Source organism: Ochotona curzoniae, unplaced genomic scaffold (genome assembly GCF_017591425.1).
Source record: "Ochotona curzoniae isolate NIBS_2020 unplaced genomic scaffold, NIBS_Ocur_1.0 scaffold_4505, whole genome shotgun sequence".
Lineage (NCBI taxonomy): Eukaryota > Metazoa > Chordata > Mammalia > Lagomorpha > Ochotonidae > Ochotona > Ochotona curzoniae.
This window is the reverse complement of record NW_024467118.1, coordinates 33,068,445-33,090,937: the sequence shown is the minus strand read 5'-3', so window position 1 is coordinate 33,090,937 and position 22,493 is coordinate 33,068,445. Positions and strand designations below refer to the sequence as shown.

At 41.1% G+C, this 22,493-nt stretch overlaps 1 protein-coding gene and 1 non-coding gene across 2 annotated transcripts; both read right to left on the bottom strand.

Annotated features, from left to right (window-relative positions):
* Positions 1-491: 491 nt before the first annotated feature.
* Positions 492-22,008, bottom strand: PBK (PDZ binding kinase). Its single transcript, XM_040966102.1, has 9 exons — positions 21,929-22,008; positions 18,688-18,793; positions 14,273-14,366; positions 10,683-10,825; positions 9,677-9,846; positions 7,845-7,974; positions 2,895-3,080; positions 1,222-1,813; positions 492-1,176 (listed from the first exon to the last, which is right to left on the bottom strand). Exons 2-8 carry the CDS (start codon positions 18,743-18,745, stop codon positions 1,617-1,619), a joined length of 978 nt encoding a protein of 325 aa, XP_040822036.1. The 5' UTR covers positions 18,746-18,793; positions 21,929-22,008; the 3' UTR covers positions 492-1,176; positions 1,222-1,616.
* Positions 15,846-15,980, bottom strand: LOC121146916. Its single transcript, XR_005882290.1, has one exon. It is a non-coding gene; the product is annotated as a small nucleolar RNA SNORA36 family (small nucleolar RNA).
* Positions 22,009-22,493: the final 485 nt, after the last annotated feature.

Sequence of the window (22,493 nt, the reverse complement as noted above, 5' to 3'; positions counted from 1 at the left end):
GTACCAGGAGAAAGATAGTAATAATCCTTACCAATGCTTATGCAAGCTGCCAAATATTCTAAAGGTGTAAACAGACTACACTATTAGTAAATGCAAAAGTTGTTTTTGGGAAAATGGAAAGCTACCCAAGGAATGCCTATTTTGATTTACAAAAATACAGACTGCTGTATCCAACCTGTTCTGTTGAGAATAAGGTAGAATTGCCAAAAAAGGTAACATTTGAGTCTTAAAAGCAAATTGAAGAATAAAATGTTTTCTTATGTCTGGAATTGTGACAAGATGGGTTAAGCTGCTACCTGGGCCAGGGAAGGAAGTGAAGAGGGATGGCCACTTGTCTTGGGAAAAGCAGTAATTAGCCTTGCTAGGCAAAGAATGGGCTGGGAGAAGCTTCTTCGTTAGCCTTGCAAACCTAGTGACACAATATGTAAGTCAGTGACGATAATGGACCTTATTTACTATACAAGTGTAAAATACATAAGAGTTATCTAATTTAAGCCAACTTTTAGTTTACTTTGTCACTTTATCATTTTAAAGGAAGATATGCTAGTTAGTGTTTATGTAATCACTGCCTGGAACAGTCTTATTGAAAGGAACATTTCAGTGAATACCAGAATTTTCTACAGTTCCAGAATGCAGTGAGTGGCTGCTATTCCATGAACTGCCAAGTCACAATAACTTTACAAATTTTGTCTACAAAAATTAAAGATAAAAATTTGTCTACAGCCACATCTGGGCATGCCACTTCCATTCAAACTTGTAATCCTAGTTTTTAAATTCCCAGGGGACTGTGTCTCACAGAAACAGCTGATCTAAATCGACCTCATTTTACAGATAAACAAGGCCAGAAGAAGGAAAGAAAGGTACACACATTCACGGAAGTTCAATGACACACTCAACTGGTGTATAAAGTAATGTCAAGATGCCGCTTGGTGCCAAAAAGGTCATTTATTGTAGATCATCCCCTTTAAGTTTTTCTTTTTATACCACAGCTGTAAAATGCTTAGGATATACATTAGTAACAAAATCTAAAAGGAACTTCAGTGCAGAAAATACACTTAATAAATTAAAACTAAAGATCTGGGAAGATACAGGATTGTATAAGCTGTCCTAGATATCCAATGAGTTAAGGTTCCCGTGACAGTTCAATAAGTATATTAGCTTAAGTAAAGTATGTAGCTTAAGTAAAGCTAATAAGTATATTAGCTTAAGTAAAGTATGTACATTAAGATGGCCTTGGATCAGCATACAGTTTCCAGTTTTAAAATACAAGCATTTCGTATTGTATAAAAGTGCTCATTTTCATAGTTCCATTAAAAGAATATTTTTAGAAAGCTCTAACAAAAGTAATGGTTACTCAGTTGAAATTCACATGCAGTTTATAGTATTTACTACTAGGATTTTAAGTCCTTATGAACAGTGTTAAAGTACAGAGCTGAACTCTAAAGAACACTTATTTATACAAGACATATTTGAAATAGTTGTCCAATTTTTAAAGTGTTATGGTCCTCAAACAGCCTCCTTTCATAGTCTAATAACATCAAAGTATAAAAAGATCAAATAAAGAATTATGTACACAAACCAAGCTACATGCCAAGGTCATGAAAATGAGGTCATCACTAGATATCTAATTCCAATGCTTCAACAATGTGTGCAGCAGAAGGACGATCTTTAGGGTCTTCATTAGTGCATACAGAAAAAAGCTCAATGACTTTCTGGTACGAGTCATCCAATTCTTCCATATTAATAGGTGGCCTGGTTCCCAGAGCTGCATAGTATGCCTCATCATCAAAGTCGCTCTCGTCAAAAGTTTTATCTGTTTGAAAAACAATTATTGTCACAGAAAAGCTTAATTATTCACCCGATTGAGGTAAGAATTTATCATCCAGAATGCTTTCCACTATACCACAGCCACTGACCTGTTATTGAATGCACTACTATTTTAAATTTATGGATTATCAACTACTTACCCTGCATCTGACTCTTTTTTTTTTTTTTTAAAGATTTATTTTTATTATTTTTTTCATTGGAAAGGCGGATATACAGAGAGGAGAGACAGAGAGGAAGATCTTCCGTCCGATGACTCACTCCCCAAGTGAGCGCAACGGGCCGATACCATGCCGATCCGAAGCCAGGAGCCTCTTCCGGGTCTCCCACGCGGGTGCAGGTTCCCAAAGCTTTGGGCCGTCCTCGACTGCTTTCCCAGGCCACAAGCAGGGAGCTGGAAGGGAAGCGGGGCCGCCGGGACTAGAACCGGCGCCCACATGGGATCCCGGGGGTGCAAGGCGAGGACCTTTAACCACTTGCGCCACCGCGCCGGGCCCGCATCTGACTCTTCAATGCTTTTTTCTCAGGTTGAGATATTTTTTTTGGTTAGGATAACTTGCTGAAAACTGGAATTTTTTAAAGTCAATTTACATCTCATTTGTGGGAGATTAAACTAGATGGTACCAAATTTGTCATCAGTATTGGTACAATCTAGAAGCTGTGGCACTGTGCCTGGTGTGATAGCTTACTGGCTAAATCCTTGCCTTGCAAATGCCGGCATCCCATATAGGTGCCAGTTCATGTCCTGGCTCCTCCACTTCCCATCCAGCTCCCTGCCTGTGGCCTGGGAAAGCAGTAAACCCTGCCCTGGTATGGAACACAAGGAAGAAGCTCCTGGCTTTTGGCTTTCAATAGGCTCAGCTCAGGCCATTTCGACCATCTGGGGAGTGAACCAGTGGATGTCTCCTCTGTAAATCTGCCTGTCCACTCAAAATAAATCTTTGGGGAAAAATAAACTATGGCACTTAATTAACTTGCCCTTTAAAATTTTAACTTTATGGAAGGATTTGATTGTATAAGCTAATCTTTAGTGTGAAGAGATTGTGATTTATTTTAAATTGTACTCATACCTTCATCATCATCATCATCATCATCATCTGGAAGATTAATGTGTGGAATAGATAGAGTCATCATTTCCCATAGAGTAAGACCAAAGGCAAATATGTCTGCCTTGTCAGTAATAATACCATTTTCTTCCAAAGCCTCCTTGGGTTTCCATGGCTCAGTGCCAATGTAACAGGCCTCGGGGTCAGCCACTGAAACAAAGATACAAGTAAAAATGGTCATGAAAGAAGGCAATAAAAACACTGAAGAACTGGCAGGCAACTAAAGAAAACTGAGGACCCGGCCTGAGGGCTCAGTGGCTAAATCCTTGCACACACCTAGATCCCATATGAGCACCAGTTCATATCCTGGCTGAACCACCTCCCATTCAGCTCCCTGCTTGTAGCCTGGGAAGCAAATGGAAGATAGCCCAGCTTTGGCAGCCATTTGGGGAGTGAACCAGCGAATGGATCTCTGTCTCTCCTCTCTGTAAATCTGCTTTTCCAACAAAAATAGAATCTTTAGAAAAATAAAAAGAAAAATGTGCAAATGACTTAAACAGATTGTTCACAGGTTAATGTTACTAGCAATCATCACAATATTCAATCTCATAATTCAGAATTACATTTTTCCTTAAAAATTTGGTAAATACTGAAAAAGCCAGTCAGTTGGGAAGGATCTGGAGATAAAATTCTTTTTTATCAAGTGGCAGAAATATAAAGTATGTAGATATCAAGAATACATACTTAGAAACCAGACTGCCCTGTGTGAATGCAAAGAATTGCCAGCTAATTTGACCTTTAAGAAGACTACTTCACACCCTGTCAAGTTTCTTAATTTAGTGAACTAAGCTGTCATTTTGCTACAAGAGGTGTCATTTGTCTTCTTCCATGATTGCTAAACTGGAAAAGGAAGGGTCATTCCTGAACCACTGCCCAGAATGGCCAGGTCTACTCACCTCCAGTTGCCTCATAGGCCGCTGTGTCAGTTTCAATGAAAAAAATCCAGTTAGTACCCTGTTAGGGATTAGACTGACTCTCCAGATCAATTTCAGAATTGTAACAATAGTAATAGTACTGATTCTTCCAATCCACACATCATAATATATTTTCCCATTTATTACATCCTATTCTCTCAGTGATACCTTATTCTTAGATATGTGGGAGTTTTACCACTTATAAATGGGATTTTTAACATTTTCATTTTCCAGTTATTACTGCTAATATATTGAAATGCAGTAACTAATTTCACTTATTCTGGTAACAGAATAAGCGAGAAGACTTGTCCAAAGAGATTCACTAGACTGAAAATTTTCTAGAACTCTGAGGCTCTAATAGCACTAATCTGAGACTAACCACCCACAATCTGTTAACCAACTTATATTGCTCCAGTTTATGATGAGTAATTCAGCAGAATGGAAGTAAGCTTACCAAATGTTACTGATTTATTGTCTATGAACATGGGTGGTTTCTGGTAAGATTTATGAAATCAATTTTTTTTTAATTTTTGTTGATACAAATCAATTTGTACTCAACTGAACTTGAACTATGGTTATGCAACAAGGTGGAGGAATCCACCATGGGGGGAGGGGTATGGGAGGGGTGGAGGGAATCCCCAGCGCCTATAAAACTGTACTACATAATACAATGTAAGCAACAATAAAAAAAAAAAAACAAAAAAAAAAAAAAACAAATCAATTTGTATTTTATTGTCCTTTACTATTCAGAGAATTCAAATTTAAACACTATCCCAATTTGGAAAATGATAAAAATTAGAGCTCCTACTTTTCCTTCAGTTCTCAGCCTGAACATTATGTCCCATTCTTCGATGCTATCTGTCACAAGGCCGGGATTGTGTCCATCCGCCTCCTCTATATTCACTAAGCCCAGGGCCTGACATGGATTTAGTATTACTATCTGTAAGCAAGCAAGCTAATAAATCTTAAGATAATGTGTGGAAGTTAAGATTTGGCTCTTCACAGGACACCTATACATATTTTGGGTGTTGCATGTGAAAAATCAAAAATTAGATAAAAACTTACAAATAAAGCTTGAAAGATTTCATTGTAGTTTTTCCATTTTTTTATGGGTATATAAATCCACACTTATAAGTGCTATTTTATCTTCATCTCAATATGCTTAGATGCTTTCATGGAGTTTTATGTGCTAGTGATAAATGACACTACCTCTTATTGATGAGTAATTCTAGTTCTAGTTCTATCACATTTTTGCAACACTCATTACTTCAGTCACAATTAGTAAAAAAGAAAAAACCAAACATCTTCTCTACTATATGATTACATTTGAAGCAATCAGCAACAATTTTTCTCACAAACAGAAAGCCTTGGTCATTACTGTCTGGCTTTAATAGCTGAAGGGCTGTCACGCTGACAACAGTAAACTATCTGAATGCAAGCACAGGCACTGCGGAGACATTTTCCTTACACAAATGTTTTACTGAAAAATCCACATCAAAATTTTCATCTTGATGAAATGTTACTGCCTGAAAATTAACCTTACACATACCTATAAGAAAACAAGCCTGGGGCTTATCGGTTTTATGCTGGGTAGCAGAGAAGACTTAATGTGTTAGTATTTTTCAGATTATTATTGCTTTGGCTTCAGTCATATGGGTTTCAAGTCTTCTATCCCTAGTCTATAACAGTCCATTAATAGACTATTATAGAAAATATTATAGAAAAAATATTTCCTAGTTATGCACTGTGACTTAAGAGTATATGGGATTTTATTGAGATGAAATAGTAACATTTTTTTCATGCCTAGGCCACCCTGTTATTTCACAGAAATAAATTCTTGGGAAGGCCAGAGGGCAGAGCCTTTCCAATAGTATACTTGCCCTTTTGAAGTGGCAGTTACAGATGCTGCTGGGACCCTTCTGTCCCAGATCTGCGTTCCTGTGCTGTTCAAGTACTGGCTGTGCTCCTAATTCCAGCTTCCTCCTGTAAACGCACACACCGCAAGGGAGTAGCGGGTAGGTCTCTCTCAGCCATGTGGCTGGAGCACCTGCCTGTGGCCTGGAACTACACTGGTATTGCAAGCATTTGGGAGATTCTGCCTTTCAAATAAATAAAAGTAAACAAAAACACAGATTTCAAAGCTGTCCTCCAGAAAGGTTCTACCATTAGGGGAGTTACTAGTTTGCCATCTTCTAGACACAGACCACAATTACACTTCTGACCTGGGTAGGTGGTACCAAATAAGTATTTCTGGCCCAGTGAGTTATGAATGGAAGTGACTTCTGTCATTTCTGAGCTGCAGTATTTAATCGTTCCTGCAAGTCTCTCCAGAGCAGTAATGTCCAAGAGACTTTTATGCATTGATAAAAATGTTCTTAAGCTGCCTTATCCAATATGGTAATCACTAACCAGATGCAGCTACTAAGCACAAGGAATGTGACTGGGGTAGCTGAAGAAATTTTTAAGAGATTTATTTGAATGGCAGAGGAAGAGGCAGAAATCTTCCATCCACTGGTTCCCTTCCCAAATGGCTGGAACAGCCAGGAGCTTCATCCCAAATAAGTGGTAGGGGCCATCTTCTGTTGCCTTCCAGGGCAAATCAGCAGGGAGCTAGATTGAAAGAACAGCTGCAGACAAAAGCTTAACCTAGTTAATAACAATGGCTGGCACTGTGGCTATTAATTTAAGGGATCAGCATTGTACTATAATGGATTAAGCCTCTGCCTGCAGTGCCAGCATCCCTCAGGGGCACCAGTTTGAGTCCCAACTGCTACACTTCCAATCCAGCTCCCTGCTAATGTGGCTGGAACGTAGCAGAAGATGGTCCAAGTACTTGGACTCTTACCCACCCGGCTGGGAGACCCAGATGGAGTTCCTGGCTCCTAGTACAGACAATCATTGACATCAATTTAAATCTAGAAGTCTGCAATGCTGCAAACAAAAAACTTTATGATCTTAAAACACTTCTAGGGCCCGGCGCGGTGGCGCAAGTGGTTAAGGTCCTCGCCTTGCACGCCCGGGATCCCATATGGGCGCCGGTTCTAATCCCGGCAGCCCCGCTTCCCTTCCAGCTCCCTGCCTGTGGCCCGGGAAAGCAGCAGAGGACGGCCCAAAGCTTTGGGACCCTGCACCCGCGTGGGAGACCCGAAAGAGGCTCCTGGCTTCGGATCGGCATAGCATCGACCGTTGCGGCTCACTTGGGGAGTGAATCATCGGACGGAAGATCTTCCTCTCTGTCTCTCCTCTCTGTATATCCGCCTTTCCAATGAAAAAAAAAATAATAATAAAAATAAATCTTTAAAAAAAAAAAAAAACACTTCTAGTATTGGGCTATTTCTTCTCTTTTTTGCAGTAGGGCTTCTTGTATGGCCTAAATGTGGTTAACTTTGAAATTTTCTTTTCCTTAGGTTTTTTGTTTGTTTTTAAGATTTATTTATCTTACTTGGAAAGGCAAATCTTTGCAAAGAGTAGGAGAGTAGGAGAGAAAGATACTCCATCTGCTGGTTCACTTCCCAGGTGGCTGCAACAGCTGGAGATGAGCCGTCCAAAGCCAGGAACCAGGAGCTTCTTCCAGGTCTCCCACGTGGATCCAGGGTCCCAGGCTTTGGGCCATCCTCGACTGCTTTTCCAGGCCACAAGCAGGGATGGAAGGCAGGGCCACTGGGATTAGAACCAGCGCCCACATAGGATCCCCAAGGTGTGCAAGACAAAGACTTTAGCCACTATGCTACAGCGCCCAGCCCTTCTACCAGCTTTTAAATCTTCTAATTTTACTTATGCTATATAACTCCCTTCATAAAACTATTTTTTTTTCTATTCCTTAATGTTTTACCACTGAGAAGTTAAAACACATACTAATAAGCAAGTAATTCATGGTGGTAATGGTGGAAACCAGAGATTGAGAGAAAAACAAGACAGAAAAGGGAGACTTTATATACTCTAAACACAGTTGATTTTTGAATCACGTATTTAAAAACTAAAAATGTTAAGAACTACTTACCAGTCATATTTTCATCCAATGGTAGAGAGACTCCTACATCACAGATTTTAATTGTTTCAAAATCACCTTTAATTACAACATTGCAAGACTTTATGTCTCCATGAAGAAGTTTCTTTTCTTGGTGAAGATACTGAAAACAGTACAGCATTTACACTATGAGTAGAAATACAAACTAGTGAAATATATATTTCATACAAAACTACAAGCTTATATTTACCCCATAATTTTAAATTATGTTAATCTAGACCAAGAAAACATCTGCCATATGGATCAAAAATCTAGAAGATACAATTTTTTTTTTAATTTGAAATAAGACATCTCCCATTTACTGGCACTCCCCAAATGACTGCTGTCATAGTCAGGCTCTGGCTAGGTTGAAGCCAGGGACCTAAAAATTCAACCTAGGTTTCCAACATGGGATGGAGCAACAGAAGTGTTTGGGCCATCACATCTGCTCCCCACCCTATGCATCATCAGGAATCTGGAACTGGAAGTAGAGTTGGGACACAAATCCAGGCAATCAGATGGGGACACAACCACCCTAAGTTGTGCCAAATGGCCACCCTAAAAAGACTGTCTATTAAAGTAGATTTGCAGACATGTTAGGATTTTCAAACCCATCCCTAATACTTTTGCATCAGAAGATGCCACTCCAGATTACAAAATATACTTCAGTTTTACTTGAGGCTAATTTTTAGAAATAATTTTGCAATTTTCAGAAACTGATTTTTTTTCAATCTGATTCATATATCAATTTTGTTGTTTTTAAAAATCAAGCAGCAGGAGATCACTCCCTGAATGCCCACAGAAGTCGAGGGTGGCCAATGCCGAGCGCCAATAACTCAGTCTAGCTCTATCACTTGAGCTGTCGCCACTGTCTCCCAGAATCTGCATAAGAATAAGGTACACAGTCAGCTGTCACAGGCACTAGGACATGGGACAGTATGTTCTTCTTTAGGTCAAATGCCTGCCCCCACTGGAGTCCTTAACATGCACTTTGATCAGTATTCCAGTATGTAATCTGCTTTCGAGTCATCCAAAAAGTTATCGGTCACCATTACTTGTGTTTATGTTCATTTTGTATATAAAGTTTTTGTAATCCTTTCACTGTGTCTATATAAAGCATAATTTTTTTGCCTAACACTGAAAGTTTCTTTTTTTATCAGAACTATAAAATATACCTATGAGTTGCAAAATTTAACAACAATATCCCATAAAGTAACCATTAGGAGGTTTGCTGTATGAAACGCAGTGATTTGTTTAAGCAAATCTAACAGGTGATCTCTATAGCTAAGCTACTTGGGAGGTTACCTGGGAGCAACATGAAGGGCCTAGGTTGATCAAAAATAAATAATGCATAGCACAACACGATAGACTACATGAAGACTTTGACTTTTAAGAACTTCCTCTTTTAAGAGAAAAACTGTCAGATCCGGCATGGCAGCCTAGCAGCTAAAGTCCTTGCCTAGCATGCACTGGGATCCCATGTCGGTGCCGGTACTAATCCCAGCAGCCCCACTTCCCACCCAGCTCCCTGCTTGTGGCCTGGGAAAGCAGTCAAGGATGGCCCAAAGCCTTGGGCCCCTGGACCCACATGGGAGACCCGGAAGAGGCTCCTGACCCCGGATTGGCTGAGCTCTGGCTGATTCACTTGGGGAGTGAATCAGTAGACAGGAGATCTTTGTCTCTCCTCTCTGTATAATTGACTTTCCAGTAAAAATAAATAAATATTTATAAAAACAAAAAAGAGAAAAACCGTCCCACCTTGTGATTCAGTATATAAAATGCTCAATTTCTTCATATTCCACAAAAGTGACAAAATATGTCATTACCTTTAATCCTCTTGCCATATTCAAGGCAACTTTTAGAATTACAGCTGCTGGAAAAGGCTTCTGGCAGTCTTTGTTTCGTTCTTCTATTAGGTCATTTAGAGACTTCTCCCCTCCATACTCCATAGCAAGACACAGACTGCCATCACTGGCCTCGGTGAAAGCACGATAACCTTACAGAAAACACAACAGTTCTTTTCTAGAATCAGGAAAAATCAATCATCTATGCTTGTTACAGGAATGAGATTAACAACATGGTTCTGGACCTACATGTGCGAGTGTAATATAATAAAATACCTGTTGTTTACAAAATCCTGTAGATCTAACATATTTAATGTGAATGCCTTCCATGTGTCCCAAATTAAAATATTTTTACTCCTATGATTCCAAGAAAATTATTTAATAAATTTAAATTACCTACATGAAGATCATTTTATATTCCTGAAATCTCCATAGTACCGGCACCATAGTAAGTGTATCTTATTCCCCTAAATGTAAAAATATATGGAAACTTTGGGCCTGGCACAGTGGCCTAGTGGCTGGGGTCCTCATCTTGAGCATGCCAGGATCCCATATGGGCACTGGTTCTAACCCCAGCTACCCTACTTCCTGTTCAGTTCCCTGCCTGTGGCCTGGGAAAGCAGTCGAGGATGACCCAAAGCCTTGAGACCCTGCACTTGCGTGATAGACCCGGAAGAAGCTCCTGGCTCCCAGCGCAGAACGGCTCAGCTCTGGCCTTGTGGTCACTTGGGGAGTGAATCATCAGATGGAGGAGCTTTCTTTTCCTCTCCTCCTCTCTAAATGTCTGATTTTGCAATAAAAATAAATCTTTAAAAATATGTATATATGCAAATTTTATTTTGGACTGCACATATAAATTTTATTCTTGCTAACCCCCAAGCCCTTCTTCATTTTTATCAGTGAAACCAATTAACCAAGAACATAAACTCAAGACAAACAGAATAATATACCAGACACTGCTGCCAAGTACAAGTACATTTAAACTTACCGACAATATTTGGATGATGAAGGCTTTTCAAAATCTTAGCTTCATCAGTTAGTCTCTTTTGATACACACTTCGATGATGATCATCACAGATAGGATTAATCTTTTTCACAGCCCAGGGGGAATGAGACAAACCTCTTGGAGATCTAAAAATGTGTGTATATGCATGTATAAACTTTAAAAACACAGAAATTAAAAATAATACATTTTCAAAAAATTTACAAGAGCTTCCAAATGGTGAATAACCCTGTTAGCGATTTTGTTTTCTCCAGCAGAAGCTAGAGCCTTGGCTTAACATTTCTTAAATTGACGTGAGCATTTTTAATCAGTTCTACTTTCATATATTTTCTGTAAGAAACTTACTGTTTAAAATTTTTTTAAATAATGTGCACTCATCACCTCTGCTCCACGTCCCTTTCACTTGGGAGACGGATCTCTGACCCAGCAGGAAAACTGGATATCCATGAACTGGGGGAGAGAACAAGTTTAGCCATGGAACACACTACTCTCTAAATTTTTGTTCTCCAAAGATTTATTATTTCTTGGAAATGCATATTTTTATATGAAGGAGAAACAGAGAATCTTATCTACTAGTTCACTCCTCAAATGGCTGCAACTGCTGGAGCTAAACCAATCTGAAGGTAAGCGCTTCTTTTGGGTCTCCCATGTGGGTACAGGGTCACAAGGACTTAAGTCATTCTCTGCTGCTTTACCAATCCACAAGCAGGGAGCTGGATGGGAAATGGAGCAACTGGGACATGAACTGGTGCCCATATGGGATACTGATGCTGCAGGCAGAGGATTAGCCTGTTAAGTCACTACACTGGCCCTTCTAAATTTTTCTATTCAAACATGTCAGACTACCAATTACTTGCCAAACATTTAACTTTATGGACTGGAGATTAGTTACATGAAATTAAAGTGGTAACACTACTAATCACTAAGAAATTCAACTTGAAAAGATACACTAAAAACACCCCATAAATGGGGGAACTTCAAAAGACTCTACAACACAAAATCAGAAGGTAAGTTTATTCTGGTGCAAAACAGTTCCTTCCTTATACACACTTTCCACAACTTTCTGTAGAACTCAAAGAATAGCAAGCTGTTCTTCAACAAACACGAAGGTACTTCCAACAAATGGATTTCAAATTTTTTTTTTTTGCACAGAAATAAATTTACCTTTTAATTCAACTTTCCATGAAGTTTTTGAAGTACCCCCATAAACACACAAATGAAAGAAATCTAAACTTTTTATTCTCCCCAGGAAGATTGAGCCATTTTACAAACATCTGGTAGTGAATGTTTTAAGGCCTAAAAAAAGAAAACAGGTAAAACAAAAGGAAAGGTTCGTCTGACAAGGTAGGCATTTAATTATGAGTAGAGCAGATCACCAAAGACAGTTAGTATAGGTACACATAAGCTGATAAGAAAAACAAAGGGTCCAGAGTCCAGGGCTTAGCAATTGAGAACCTGTGAACTAAATAGAAAACAGAAAATCAAGCAAAAAATGGTACATCAGAGATCCATCTGGTAAATTCAACATCCAGATAGGATTCCAGGGGGAGAAGAGGGAGGGGAAAAAGCAGTGAAATCACTGAAGAGATTTTAAAAATTTACTTTCTCAAAAATTTAAGAACAGGGTCCCAGTGCAGTAGCTGAGCAGCTCAAGTCCTCGCCTTGGGATCCCAGCAGCCCTGCTTCCCTTCCAGCTCCCTGTTTGTGGTCTGGGAAAGCAGTCAAGGACAGCCCAAAGCCTTGGGACCCTGAACCTGCATAGGTAACCCAGAAGAAGCTCCTGGCTCCCAACTGGCTCAGCTCCAACCTTTGTGGCCACTTGGGGAGTGAGCCAGCGTGTGGAGGATCTCTCTCTCTGTAAACCTGACTTTCTAATAAAAAAAAAAAAAGTATTTAAATTAAAAAAAAAAAAAACAACTGTTAAAAAATTTAAAAACAGAACCTGCTAGGAAGGTCCCCCACTCAGGCCTACCATTGTGGACTTTCAGGACACTACAACCAGCACAGAATACAGATGTAGGGCAGAGGGTGGGACAGAGAACAGATGATCACATAAAAACAATCAACAATCAGAAAGGATTCAAGACTTTCTACAGCAACAGTGTAAGTGACTGACAGTCTCAAAATTCTACCAGAAAATTATTTCCAATAATTCCAAACCAGAAAAGGGCCTGTAAGCATGAGGAAAAAATGAAAATATTTAGAAAAATGCAAATATTCAAAAATCTCCTGTGTACCTTTTCATGGGGAATTACCAGATTTCCTTATCCAAAATGGGATAAACAAAACAAAAACGCACAAATACAGAGAAACAGGATAGCCAATTCTGCAGAAAAGCAAAAGAAATCTCTAGGTTATCTACATAGCAAATCCCAGGTTGACAGGCTGCATAGAACATGGTAGGGTTTTTCAAGATCAGCTACACAAATCTTTTCACCATGCCACATATATCACATACATTACTTTTTAAAAATACACTTTATATTTTTAAAAATACTTAAAAACAAAACAAAAAAAGGAGTGAAGAGTAGCAAAAATTGTTACCTTTCAAAATAATATGAGCTACCAAAAAAAAAAACAAACAAGTGTTTACTAATTAAAAATGGCAATGCAAACACAATTAACACCTGGGTGTTCAAACTTGTATATAACTGATGGCCCATTCTCATTAGCTTCTTGCTACAGGAAGCATATCTATTTGGAAACTGACAGGTAGGGTTGAGCTAATCAGGTTGATTCTAAGAATGTATTAAGGAACAAATACTGCCTTGGTCACCTGCTACTTAACATAAAACTATGTACAAAATTACTTTTTAACTTATTTTATTGGAGCTAGCATTACTTTCAAACAAATAAAATCCTTCAAACCCCCTCCGTTTTTTTTTTTTGGTTTCTGAAGGCATGGTGACAGGACAGCCATGGAGCCAGAACTGGGTCTGGCCAGAGCCAGGAATGCCCAGCAGTGGCAGGGGCCCAAATACTCAGGCAATCTTCCACTGTTTTCCCAAGCACATTAGCAGGGAATGGATCGGGAGAGCCCACTGGTGCTCTAATACAGGATAGCAGTGTCACAGCTGGCAGCTGAACTCACTGCATGACAGCTCCATCAGGACAAGCCCTTGCCACTATTTTCCTACTTTAAAATCAAGTATTTGTCCATCTTAGATTATAGTGATGCCACTGTAAAGAAAAACATTTGCATCCTATGTAAAATAGTTAGCTTGGGAAAGCAACATCCAACACCTACATGTCAAGGAGGAGTTGTAGCTAACAATCGTGTGATTACTAAAACACACACACAATTTCTCCTGTCATTTCCCCTTCTTATAGAAACTAAAGAAAAAGCATAAGAAAAAAATAATTCTCCTTTAATAATGCATCAGGAAGAAACAGAGAGAAGTATGTAAGACATAGGTCTGGACAAGTTAGCGAAGATTCTAAGAACTAGAACATAGCAGTCAGTAGGATCAGCAATTTAACCCAAATGTAAATATCTGAATTTCCATAGCCTTTTTGTCAAGTACAGTGGAACTGTGGCTTCACATAAGAAAAGGCAACCTGAAATTTATACTCACCTTTTCATAAGGTAAACACTGACCCCAGTACCAAAACCAAGCTTCTGCATAAATGGAGAGGCAGGAATCGTAAAAGATGGAGTTGAACATAATGCTAAACATGAGCAAGAAAAATTAAATTAGTATTTGAAAACACCGCTACAAAAGAGCACTCACAGCAATAACATATTGAGAGCATGAGTGTTAACTGGCATAATCTTCTTGGCAAATAATATGACAATTACTAACACCAATTTTACATACAAACCCTTGGAGCTATCTCCTACAGAAACAATAAAACTGGTAAAATGATCTGTCTTGTGCCGTTTATAAGCTAATAAGCATTTCATACTTTTAAGGAGTTGTTAAAAAATAAAAAGATGTGGGCCCGGCATGGTGGCGCAAGTGGTTAAGGTCCTTGCCTTGCACGCCCCAGATCCCATATGGGCACCGGTTCTATCCCGGCAGCCCCGCTTCCCATCCAGCTCCCTGCCTGTGGCCTGGGAAGGCAGTCAAGGACGGCTCAAAGCTTTGGGACCCTGCGCCCGCATGGGAGACCCGGAAGAGGCTCCTGGCTTCAGATTGGCTCAGCTCCAGCCCTTGCGGCTGCCTGGGGAGTGAATCATTGGACAGAAGATCTCCTCTCTGTCTCTCCTCTCTGTATATCCACCTTTCCAATAAAAATGAAATAAATCTTAAAAAATAAATAAATATATAAATAATAAATAAGCAAATAAGTAAAAAGATGTAAAACAGTGTGGCCCGCAAAGCCTAAACTCTGTACTATCTGGCTTTTGATGAAGTTTGCTGACTCTGGGGCTACACAGCATGTGCCAAAACAGATCTCTCATGTAAATACTGGGGTTTGCTTTTGTGCCTTAGACAAAAATCTAAGAGCTCATTAGATGCGGTAATTATAGCATGTGTTACACAGCACTGTAGGAACTTAGATAACACAGAAGAGGTTCTACTTCTGTTCACGAAGCACTGCACCTGCAACTGCCATCTCATCTCACCAAGAGCAACCAAGAAACTTCAAACATATAGTGATTCTCAGACACTTGACAAGTAAGGTAAGGCTGTGATCCCTGGGAGAGAGGAAACAGGGTGAGACCTATCACCGCTCTAACATAATCAAAGCCAGTTTCCAGGCTATAGCACAGAGAGGAAGCAGAGCTCAACAGTCTCCTAGAACAGAGGCAGAGCTCAAAGGGCAAAAGAGGCCTGGGTGACCAATGTCCATGGAGGAGAATCGAAGAAGGGAGGCAGGCAGGGGCTCAAGTTGCAGAGGGACGAGGAATACACGCCCTAGCGCCAAGGTTCTGAAGGTCAAGTACTAGGCTGATGGGTAGACTCCCCTCCCCAAAGCTGGGAAAGTGCCGAAGGAAAACAATTTATAGCACACCACTCTGGGTCCAGGAGCAGTGCCTGTATCAGCAACCAGCCAGGCTCAGCTCTGTTTAACCTGAGGCCTTGGTGCAGCTCAGTTTTAACTCAAGAAAAAGTTTCTCACAAAGCTTAAGATGAAGTCTCAAAAGGAACAGGCTAACATGCAGGTGGATTTAACATCAATAAAAATACTTTTTCCTTTTTTTGCTGTAGGCTGGGAGATAAGTGAATAGAATGATATTCTCTATCCAATTGTGTCATCTCCTAGCCCCTTTCAATGTCCCAAAGTTTAATTAACAGAACAGGGATATAGCCCTGAACTGAACTCAACACTTTGGAAAATAAAAATACTCTTTAAAGGTATAACAAAATGCAGCAATGGTATGACCTATGCCAGAATAAAAATAAACAAAACGTGCCATAAAACAATAGCAGATGAGACCCTTAAGGTAGAAATATTTTTAAATGCCAAATAATATAAAGTAAAACTCAGAGCATAACAGTATGGCAAATACTCCGTGTACTCTTCTAATATCTTTTTCATTTTCAGGACTGGTATTTTATATTTTTCTGAGTCAGCTGACTTCAGGCTTTACCTATCTTGGTGTTGTATGCACTAGAAAAGGTTGTATTTTCTACCTGTTGTGGGTGCAGTATTCCATCAATGTCAATTAAGTGAAGCTTACTGGCCCATTTATGCTGCTTTGTTCAGTTTCTATATCCATACTTATTTTCTTTTTGCTTAGTTTAATAATCACTGAGAAAAAAATGATGAAGTCTCCAACTGCAATGGTGGGGTGTCTCTTCAGTTTAATCAGCTGTTGTCTCACATTTTTTGAAGTACTGCTATTTGGTACATACATATTTTAGATAGTTATTTCTTTTCATAGATTTACTTCTTGCTTATTATAAAGTATCTATTTTGGGTGGTATTCTGTTTTTTTAAAATTTGTTTATTTATTGATAATCTTACATAGTTGATTAGGGTACAAAGGGTCAAGGGCTATAGGAAAGTGGGTAAGACCATTGTTTCCACACTAATATCATCATTTTTTCAAATCTTTGTTCTGAAGTGCACTTTAAATAATGTTAACACAGCCAGACAGCTCTATTTTGATTAGTGTTAGAATAGATAAGGGTTTCCGCCTTAATGGTTTTACTATATTTGTGTCTTTATACTTAAAATGAATTTATTGGGCCTGGTGCAACAATCTAGCACCTAAAGTCCTCGCTTTGCATGCGCTGGCATCCCATATTGGCGCCAGTTCTAATCTCAACAGCCCTGCTTCCCATCCAGCTCTCTGCTTGTGGCCTGAGAAAGCAGTTGAGGACAGCCCAAAGCCTTGGGACCCTGTACCCGTGTGGGAGACCCATAAGAGGCTCCAGCCTCCTAGCTTCTGATCGGTGCAGCTCCGGCCATCACAGCCACTTAAGGCATGACTCAGCGGACAGAAGATCTTTCTTTCTGTATATCTCACTTTCTAATAAAAAAAAAAATCTTAAAAAAAGAATTTATAATAAACAGTATAATTATATCTTACTCTGTTTTCATCCATTCTGACTGCTAATGCCTCTATCTGGACTGTTTTATCACTGGACATACATGGCTATTTAAATCTGGATTGAAATTAAATTAAACTAAATTGAACTGCAAACTCAATTCCTTAGCAGCATGAATTACATTTCCAGTGCCCAATAATCACATGTAGCTGATGGCCAGTACACTGAAAGGTATAAAATAGAACTTACTCATCATGGCAGAAAGCAAACTAGATGACGCGTTTAGACAAGTTCCCATTTAACCTAAGTAATTACATAGCACTGCCTAATAAACTAGGCCAACGTATGACAACTTAAAAACTGACTGAAAAGGATCCCTGAAAAGGATCATCAAAGCTCCCAAGGATGACACACAACTAACGTGAACAGCCTCTCCCTCCCTTAACCATGAATCCACACGGACAATCTGCCACCAGAGAAGCCTCCAGGTCAGCTTTACTGGTGAATTCCACAAGATTACAAGTAAAATTATGAATTCCACACTGACTTAAGGAAAAGCATATTTGCACACTAGAAGAAAAAAACACCCCCAACCACTTTATAAACAAAGAACACTCCTGCTACCAAAATGAGACACATTCCAAAAATAAAAAAAGAGAGAGAAACAACTGTAGTCCAATAGCCCTCATGGATACAGAAAATACTTGCAAAGCAATTCAGGTAAATTATAAAATACATCACAACCAAACGGCTTCACCTCATGAATGAAAAGCTGGCCTAATGTTTAAACTTCCTACGGCTAAATTTGGAAAAAGCTCTTGGTAAAAGTTCAACAGGAACAGAAGGAAAGTTCTCCAGCAGTGAGGACATCTGTCAAAAGCTTCGTCTCACACATAACAGTGGGAACAAAGCAATAATGTCCACCACTTTTATCCAAAGAGCTACTGGAGCCAGTGCAATAGGCAAGAAAAAGAAAGAAAACAATACAGACTGGAGGGGAAAACAGTTTATTCGCCTCCAACATGATCAACTATTATTATTTAGCAACACATTAAGCTAACAAAACGTGAGTCAAATTACAGTTGCAGGATGCAAAGGCAACATAGGTAAGTAGAAATGAACAACATTTTCTCCTGCACAATTCCCTGGAAATTTTGCAATTTTAGCCACTGAGGCTTGTCTAAGTTGTGAGTCAAAGTTCATTTTTGCATATGGTTTTCCAATTATTTGTTGAGGAGACTTCTTTGCCTACTGAATGGCCTTGTAAAAGATTTTTCCCTCACAACAACAACGCACAGGTGAGAGGAGGAAAAGGAAAGCAGTTTCTTTAATGGTTCAAGCTAAGCTGACCCTTTAGCAGCAAAAACTTCACTAAAGTGTCAGTAAAACTAGCTCATAAATCTTGAGCTACAATTTGTTCAGATTAATATTATAAAGGGGGCTCTGGTAAACTGCTTGGGAATGGTACATATTATAGGAACAAACTATCACAATACTAAGACAGTTCTAACAGCAACAACAAAGAAGTCTGACATCTGCTGTCTTACCAGATTTCCTTCTTTCAAGTAATTTGCTTGGTGTTTTGAAAGCATTAACTTCTTCCATTTTAACAACAACTGTAGCTCCAATGATGAAAATAAGCTGAAAGCTGCACTGCAATTATAAAGAAAACAGGTCTCATTAAGAAAAAGTTACTGTAATGTTTTGATTCATTTATTACAAACACAAAATTTGAGAGCTGAAAAAGACCAACAAATACTTATTTCAATTTTACTTACAATAAGGAAATTAAAATCTAGAGCTACATTTTTTTTTGAGATTTATTCTTTTTATTGCAAAGTCAGATATACAGAGAGGAGGAGAGACAGAGAGGAAGATCTTTCATCCGATGATTCATTCCCCAAGTGAGCGCAACAGCCGGAGCCAGGAACTTTCCTCCAGGTCTCCCAAGCAGGTACAGGGTCCCAAGGCTTTAGGCCGACCTCAACTGCTTTCCCAGGCCACAAGCAAGGAGCTGGATGGGAAGTGGAGCTGCCTGGACTAGAACTGGCACCCATATGGGATGCCAGCGCATGCAAGGTGAGGACTTTAGCTGCTAGGCCACGGCGCCGGGCCCTAGAGCTAAGATGATTTGCCTTCATACTACTAGTGATTGAAAGTTGTGCTTCAATAATTTACACACTAGATTACAAAAACAACACTCAACTATACCAAAAGATAAATGCTATCTCTGCCTCCTACACTTCATAGCAGAGGTGGGTGCAGGTGTGGAACCCAAGTTGCAGAGGAGCACACAGCCTTCCAGCTAAGAGCCTGAGTAAGACCATCCACCCGGTAAACCCAGTTAGACAGGATCAAGTCCCAGGGCGTCTCAGCAACATTACTTAGGGCGGAAACAACAAAAACTCAACACAAGCCAAAAGAGGGGCCAGCAAAAGCAAGATGCAAAAAACCCCCTGAAAAGCAGGAGTGCTGGGAAGTCAAATGCCTTTTCCCTGTCAGCCCAAGGGGTGGATTTTTGTTTTGTTTCAAATCAATCTCCAATTAAAAACTAGGTTCAAGCAGAGATTTTTTTTTTTATTGATTTCATTGCATTATGTGACACAGTTTTATAGGCACTGGGATTCCCCCCACTTCTCCCCAAAACCCGTCCCCTCCCCCCACATGGTGGATTCTTGTTGCATTACCACAGTTCAAATTCAGTTGAGATTCTTTCCTTGCAAGCATCTACAAAGCACAGAGTCCAGCATCTTATTGCCCAGATAAGTTCAACAGTTTCTTGGGGAGACCGTCTCTGGTCTGAAGGTAGAGCCGACAGAGTATCTTCCCAATCAATTAAAAACCCTGACATTACATCAGTAACAATTTATAACGTAATGGAATTAGCTGACATGGCATTGTGTAACCAGCATGTTGAGAGAAAAAAAAAAGAGTGCCGCTCCTGTGACTTCTACATTGACATTACAATTATTAGTTTATATACAACTGGGTTCTATACACCTTAAAATGGCTATAGATTACTATTCAGCTGTCCCATGTCTATTTTAATTTTAGTATTTAGCAGTTTATAGCGTTGAAGCATGATTTTGCAGAACCTGGCTGTCTTGGGTAGTCTAACTCTATAACTCTAACAAGACATGTCAACAGTTTAGGTGAACAGTTTTAAGAGGGGTGTGCAGAGAAATCTTCAATACCCTAGTGAGGAGTAACTAATCTTCGTGTCCCACCCAGTGAGTTGTAAGTGCATCCTCACTGCCCATTTCCTGTTTCTAAGCTTTCCTTGCTGTTCTCTATTTTAGGTTTTTGTTTGTTTGTTTGTTTGTTTGTTTGTTTTGGGGGGTTTCTAGAGGATCCTGATGGGTGGGGACCCAAAGTTGGCACCATGCAAGAACCAAAGAAAGCTCCTCTCCCTAGTCCCGAAGGAAGTTTACTGTTTTGTTTCTGCAGACCGCTCAGTGCTCCTGGTTGTCGTTCCAATGACCTTGGATCCTGCAAGGCAGGGTATGGGCCTCTTCCATCCCATGTGGGAGATCCAAATGGAGGTGGATGACCTCGGAGTTCTCCGAAGGCACTCCAATTCCCTGTGGTCTCCTTGGCGGTTGGGATGTAGTCCTCAGAGCTCGTACTGCTAGTCCTTGGGGAGGATCTAAGAGTCTTCAGGGTTGGGATACAAGCCTCCTCCTGTCTGCCTGCTCCACTCTGGGGTCCCCCCCAAGCAGAGATCTTTTTAACAGTCCACTATATCCTAGAAAACTCCAAGCCTAACCTCCACTCTCATAAGGTATTTGCACCTAAATACACCATAGTTCGTTCCATCCCAAAGCAACTTTTCCCGTTACTGACTGTGGACAATGGCCCCAGGGCCCTGCCCTGCTGGGCTGATTTAGAGCTAACCTGCCCAGGAGGAGAGGCACAGCCTCCAGGCCTGACCTCCAACAGGAAGGGAAATACACGTGTTTTCTAGCCAATTACACTGTCTTTGGAGGGTTGCGATGGCGTCTGCGGGAAGAAGTCCTCCTGCCCTCCCCTTTAAAACCCAAACTTGTGCATAATAAAGCGGACACTGGTCACCAGCGTGTCTCTGTCACCTGACCTCGCTGACCTCGGTGCCTGCTGGCATGTTTAAACCCTGAGAACTGACCACTGAGTTAGGTCTAGGTCTTGGTCTACTGAGTGGCGTTCTTGGCCACTAGCCACTCTAGTAGATTCTGCACACAATGGTATGCTGTATACATTCTACAGACATTAACTGCTAAAAGGAAAACACTAGTTTCAAATCAGAAAGGTCGTATTTAGATAACAGTGAAAAATCGCCAACATCAAGATACACTAGGGCGATGACTGGCCAGCATCTCGTGAAGCACTCACAACCCCAGCCACACGTCATTCAGGAATGACTCCTTGTCAGACACCAGGACACGGCGTGCAAAGCCGAGGCACGGGTGGGTGGCCGAAAGCGGGAAAACAACACGAGAAAGAGCAGCGAACACCCAGAAGCAGGTCGGACGTCAAGAAAGGGCAAGTCCGGGTCCGCGGACTGCGGACGTTCAGCGCCCCTCACGCGGCCCGGGGCTCCCGGGCGCTGGACAGAGCTGACCCCACGGCCCGCCGCCTGCCCTGCCCGGGGATGGGGGGGACCGCTCTCCGAAGCCCTAGCCCCGGACTCACTCCGGCCGCGGGGGTCCCACCCCGAGTCCCGGACTCACCCTCACCGCCGCCGCGGGGGTCCCACCCCGAGTCCCGGACTCACCCCGGCCGCGGGGTTCCCACCCCGAGCCCCGGACTCACCCCGGCCGCGGTGTCCAGAGGAGCCCGCTTTCCGCCGTCGCCAGGCCAGCCGTTCTGGAAGCCGGCACCGAGCGGCCCACAGCAAGAGCCCGCCCCGCCCTCAGCCGCCCTCAGCCGCCCTCAGCCGCCGCCAGCCGCCCGGAACCAGCCACACACCCCCGCACGCAGCCGTTACTTGAACACGCGGCTTTTCAAACGGCCGCGCGCCGCCCGGGCGTCCGCCTCGAACTACGGGTTGGTGGGAAGGACACAACACGCCCACTTCGCCGTCCCGCTCCCTCCCCCCTCTTCCGTCTCCGTGCAGTTCCTAGTTGCTGCATAACAGGGGCGCCTTCGCCGCGAGCTAAAGAGAAACCAGCCGGTTCTTACAGCAAGTGTCAGCCCTTGAGAACATCCCGGAAAAGCTGAAGTTCTTTCCCAGTGGCAAGCACTTAGATCTGGGTTCAGAAAGTGTAATATCCTGTAAGTTTGATTTACAGATGTGTTTGACCTTGAAACATGGATTACAAATGTATTAGCATAGAGTAGTCATCGTATTCTGCTAAGAAAACAAATACTTAGATGT

What these genes read in the sequence shown, in the direction of transcription:
- PBK (XM_040966102.1), bottom strand. Translation starts at nt 18,745, where the DNA reads ATGGAAGAAGTTAATGCTTTCAAAACACCAAGCAAATTACTTGAAAGA. An exon ending in ACTTGAAAGAAGGAAATCTG is followed by an intron (nt 14,367 to 18,687) that starts GTAAGACAGCAG and finishes GCTCATGTTTAG; the next exon opens with CATTATGTTCAACTCCATCT. An exon ending in ATTGGATGAAAATATGACTG is followed by an intron (nt 3,081 to 7,844) that starts GTAAGTAGTTCT and finishes TCTTTGTTTCAG; the next exon opens with TGGCTGACCCCGAGGCCTGT.